Below are 5,295 nucleotides of genomic sequence, written 5' to 3' on the forward strand. Positions count from 1 at the left end.
AAAAAAATAAAAAAATAAAAAATAAAAAAAACAACTGCCGTTGGCCAAAGTGCTTCACACATTGCAAACTAAAAACAAAGCATTGATAAAAGAACACAAATGATAAAACCATAAAAACAGACCAAATAAATARGGAAACAACTCTCACACTACATTAAAARCTTTTGAAAAYAGGTGTGTTTTAAGAMGAGATTTAAAAACTCCAAGAGTGGAGGCCWGTCTGATGTGAAGAGGCARCTGGTTCCACAGTTTAGGAGCCACAACTGAAAAGGCTGGGTCACCTCTGTGGACCAGTCTGGACCGYGGGACAGCYAAGAGCAAATGATCACTGGATCTAAGAGATCTGGAKGGCACATAGGGCTGCAGGAGSTCAGACAGGTATTCAGGAGTTAGTCCATTCAGGGCCTTATAGGTCATCAGTAAAAGTTTAAAATCAATTCTAAAACACACAGGGAGCCAATGAAGGGAAGCCAGCACCRGGGAGATATGATCACGCTTCTTGGTCCATGCTAAAAGGCGTGCTGCAGCGTTTTAAACCAGCTGCAGGCGTGAGAGGCCAGCCTGGCTAACTCCAACATACACAGAGTTGCAGTAGTCCAGCTGAGATGTAATAAAAGCATGGATCACACATTCAACGTCTTTGAAAGATAAAAACGATTTGATTTTAGATGAAAGTCTCAGTTTAAAAAATGATCCTTTTACTAAAGAATTAATGTTTCTCAAAGTTGAAGTTCGAGTCAAAGATCACACCCAAGTTTTTGACATGCGATTTAACAGATGGTTCCAAGGCACCCAGATCCTTAGGAGAAGCACTGCGATTACCACTGGGTCCAAAGATGATAGTTTCAGTTTTGTTTTCATTAAAATTTAGAAAGTTTGAAGCCATCCAAGCTTTGACTTCAGTGATGCAATCAAACAATGGTTTTAGTGAAGAATGATTAGGTCTCAACTGAAGGTAGATCTGGGTGTCATCTGTGGAGTGAAAAGGGATGTTAAATTTTCTAAAAATGGAGCCTAAGGGAAGCATGTATATGGAGAATAAAATAGGACCAAGGATAGATCCTTGGGGAACTCCACATGTGACAGGAGCTGAGGAGGAAACATAAGTTCCAAGGCTCACTGAGAAACTCCTGTCAAACAGATAGGACCTGAACCAATCCAGTGCAGTGCCTTTGATGCCACACTGATCCAACCTAGAAAGTAAAACATTGTGGTCTACTGTATCGAATGCTGCTGTCAGGTCTAAAAGCAAAAGTACAGCAGAGTCTCTAGAATCTGTAGTGATTAAAAGATCATTAAAAACTTTTAAAAGTGCAGTTTCTGTGCTGTGGAATGCTTTAAAACCGGACTGATAAATTTCAAAAATTTTGTGATTACTTAGACAGGACCGCAGCTGAGTAAAAACTATTCTTTCTAAAACTTTTGATAAAAAATGAAGTTTGGAAATAGATCTAAATTTTGAAAGGACAGATGAGTCCAGGTTATGCTTCTTCAGCAGCGGCTGCACAGTTGCATGTTTAAAACAGGCTGGAACCACACCTGAACTGAGACTGCTGTTAAAAATCTCTAAAATGTCAGAACCAACCGCTTTAAAAAAAAACTCTCTTTAAAAAAATAGTTGGGGCCACATCATTAGGACAGGATGAAGTCTTCATGTTGTTAATTATTTTCTCCAGCTGGTTAAAACACACAGGCTCAAACCGATGGAAGACAGCAGAACATGTGATGGAGATGGGAGGATAACGAGATGGCTGAGTGATTAGTGATCTGAGGTTTTATATCTTATTGATAAAAAACTGCAGGAACTTCTCACGAGTTTCAGGAGAGTTGTCGAGACATGAAGACGGAGGGGAGTTCAGAACAGAGTCGATGCTGGAAAAGATAATTTGAGGGTTGTGAGCACAATCATGTTAGAGAAGAACTTAGCTTTTTCAACCCTGACAATGTCCTGGTATCTGAACAGACTCTCTTTAAACATAATAAAAGACACCTGCAKTTTATCTTTTTTTCCATTTTCGTTCAGCCTTCCTGCACTCTCGTCTGGCAGAACGAGTGGCTTCAGTTAACCAAGGTTCAGACTTTGATTTTGGTTTAACTGTCTTAAGAGGAGCAACAACATCAAGAACATGTACGCATTTATGATAAAAGATGGAAGTAATCTCATCAGTATTAAAACCACTATCAAAACCAACATAAAAACCAGTAATAAAACCAGTAATAAAACCAGGGCAACACTCTTAAACCTTGTTTCTAAACAACAGAAAATTGTTCAGCTGCAGAGGACTTAAAAACACGACGACGTGTCGGAGTCAAAGGTTTAAAATCACAGCAGTGCAAAGAGGTTTCAAACAGCACAGGACAGTGATCAGAAAACACAGCGTCACATAATTCCACGTTAAAAACCGGTAAAACAAAAGACAACACAAGGTCCAGGGTGTGGCCGTGTTCTTGTGTTGCACCTGACACAGACTGAACAAGATTAAAAGAATCTAAAATATTTAAAAAGTCTTTGACCAATGGCACACGTGAATATTAAAATCCCCAATGACTAAAACATGTTCATATTTGGCCATAACTCCAGACAAAAAGTCAGAGAATTCCTTAATAAAGTCCTTATTATATTTATATATTTATATCTGCACATTAAAACATGTTTTAAAATGTCTGAGGAGACACATGACTTCAAAGGCAACTGTACACACCTACAGTCTACCTGAAGTTCGCTTCTGATTACAAGTTCGGCAGTTAAGTCTGCCTATTTCTTGTAATTTCTGGTGTTTGTGTGCCACTTCAGAGATCCAGAATTTGAAACACAGTTTTGATCCAAAGTATTAATTTAGAATTTATGACATCTCTTTTTTTTAAAAGTGATTCTTCAGTTTCAGTTTTCTTCCTGAGCTCTTATGAACTGCTGACTCAGCAGTGTTTATTGGGGGTCAGTCTGTTCAGACAGGAACAAGTAGCTCCTCCCAAGATGGCTGCCATGAATCTCACACAGTGCACTCCAGTGTTTCGTAGTTCAACAAAACGAAGCCCCGACTCTCTTCTGTGTCCACCTGTGGGACAAATGTCCTACAGACACCTGGACGTGCCCTGAGACAGGATGGACCTGTAGAGGATCGAGTCCTTCGGCGTGTTCTGAAGTTTTTATTTAATGTAAAAATAAATACAGGAAGTTAAAACTTTGTAAAGAAGTTGAAGACGTTTGCAGATCTGAAGCTGGGTTAAATTTTATGTGAAACCAGAAAATTAATAAAGGTTTTATGTGAACTGTATTAGACAAAGTGGAGCTGACTGAGAAGTCATCATAAATATATTTATTAACATTTAATAAACTCTTTAGGTCCAGTTCTACAGATATTTAATTGATCCAATCAGCTGTTCAACAGGTTTCTGTCAACTTTGACCTCATCCAGACTAGAGCTGGGCGGTATGACCAAAATTTTATGTCACGGTATTTTCAACATTTACACCGGTTCGATGGTATTTGACGGTATTTTTCTTTTCATCACAGCTCAGCTGATAATAAAATGTACAAAAACTGCTTATTGACTTTTTTCTTTTACTGTATCTCTGTCCGTGTTGTTGTTTCCCTCCTCTGTGTCTGTTCTTCTCTGACTGGTGGTTGGAGACAGTAGTTACACATTTTGGTCCAGTCGTGAAGGAGGAGGGTTAAGAAAAGATTATGATCGGGTTTATTGTTTTATGTTATTTATTAAAGCTTATCAGCACGACTCACCTTGCACACCAGTCAATTCCAACTCCACTAYRAACTACTTCCTGCAGCTTTTCACAACAGAACCACGTTAAGTCTCCATCAGCATAACGTCTCCATATTAACTAACCKYRTTAAATCTAACTGTGCACGTCACTGAAGAGGTGTTTACTACATTCAGCGATGGTGAAAACAGGATGTTTTTTTAAACGTCAGTCAATATAAGCAGTGGAATCACCACCCACTGCTGCAATTAGCTGCTCCAAACATTGGCATGCTAACGCACATAGCGGTGCTGCGAGGAAAATGTCCCCCAGGAAACAACAGTTCACTGGCGGCCGCGACGAAACGTTCCGCTATTTAAACCGGAATGTCCAGTATTCAAAAAATTCATATCATAACAAAAATAAAAACCGGTATTCGGTATATAACGGTATACCGCCCAGCACTTATCCAGACATCTCCTCTTCCTGTTGGACATCTCCTTCACTTTCTTTTGGACTCCAGCTGTGGACCTTCATTCCCCGACACTGCTAACAGCCGCATCTCTCAGAGTCTGACGATTCCCAGCAGTACCTGAAGGCACCACACAGACAAGTCCTGCAGTTTTCCATTCTGTCCCTCTGTTTGTGTTTGAATAAAGTTTATTCAAACTTGTGTCCAGGTTCAGGCCCGCTGCAGTTTGGGTTCTTCTGATGAAGCCTCAATGATTTCTCCTGTCATAAACAGCTCCTGAAACACAAACAACAAGGTTTGAGTCTGAGTTGCTCTCCAGTCTGAAGAGGTGGTGGGTCCATCTGGACCTCATTCTGTGGTCCAGAACCAGAGTCCAGCTACCTTGTCGTAGATGACTTTAACGATGAGCGAGCAGCTTGGACATGTGGCCACCTCCTCCCCGTTCTCCAGGTCCTCCTGAAAGGAAAAAAAACCAACACTCTTCAGGTTCTAGGATAATTTTAGACAAATCCTGAGTTTATCTGTTGACTTGTATTTGATTAAAATATAAAAATAACAGAAAAAGTATGTTTGAGATAGAACTTMTTTTACCCTTATAAATTATTTTTWAAAAATCTGTAAGACACCTGGTGGTAAAAAGAAATGCTGAAGTTAAAATCAGAGAAAAATAAAGCAGAGTTTGGTGTGGGAGCTAGCCTGATTAGCTGTCAGGTGAACTCACTTTGGTTATGATGAATCTGTCTCCGCAGGGACACGGGAAAGAATATGTTTCCGTCTCTTCGTCAAACTCAAAGTCCTCGATCTCCACCTCATCATGAAACACCGACATGTTTCACCAGAAACACCAGAGGAACACCGCGGACGACCAGCGTGAGGGACCGGTACCATAGACATCCATATGTGCCCTAGAGGCTMCACGGCATAACCATGTCACCGCCATATTGGAGGTGGCAGAGAGGAGAAAGCAAAATGCCTCGTGGTTGTACGRCTTGGAAATGTTCTAACCGTTCAGATGTCTAAACAAAATAAGACGGAATTACCTTTCACATACTACTTACTTACACTTACTATAGATTGTATTTAAGCCATAGTCTGCACGATTTTCAACATTTTAACATTGTTTT

General features: G+C 40.0%; 1 protein-coding gene across 1 annotated transcript; it reads right to left on the reverse strand.

The window, feature by feature from the left end:
- Nucleotides 1-4,031: 4,031 nt before the first annotated feature.
- On the reverse strand, nucleotides 4,032-5,085 carry dph3 (diphthamide biosynthesis 3). The gene is made up of 3 exons (XM_014008580.1): nucleotides 4,893-5,085; nucleotides 4,553-4,627; nucleotides 4,032-4,447 (listed from the first exon to the last, which is right to left on the reverse strand). The coding sequence occupies exons 1-3, from the start codon at nucleotides 4,998-5,000 to the stop codon at nucleotides 4,382-4,384; spliced, it is 249 nt and encodes an 82-aa protein (XP_013864034.1). The 5' UTR covers nucleotides 5,001-5,085; the 3' UTR covers nucleotides 4,032-4,381.
- Nucleotides 5,086-5,295: the final 210 nt, after the last annotated feature.

Source organism: Austrofundulus limnaeus, unplaced genomic scaffold (genome assembly GCF_001266775.1).
Source record: "Austrofundulus limnaeus strain Quisiro unplaced genomic scaffold, Austrofundulus_limnaeus-1.0 Scaffold51, whole genome shotgun sequence".
NCBI lineage: Eukaryota > Metazoa > Chordata > Actinopteri > Cyprinodontiformes > Rivulidae > Austrofundulus > Austrofundulus limnaeus.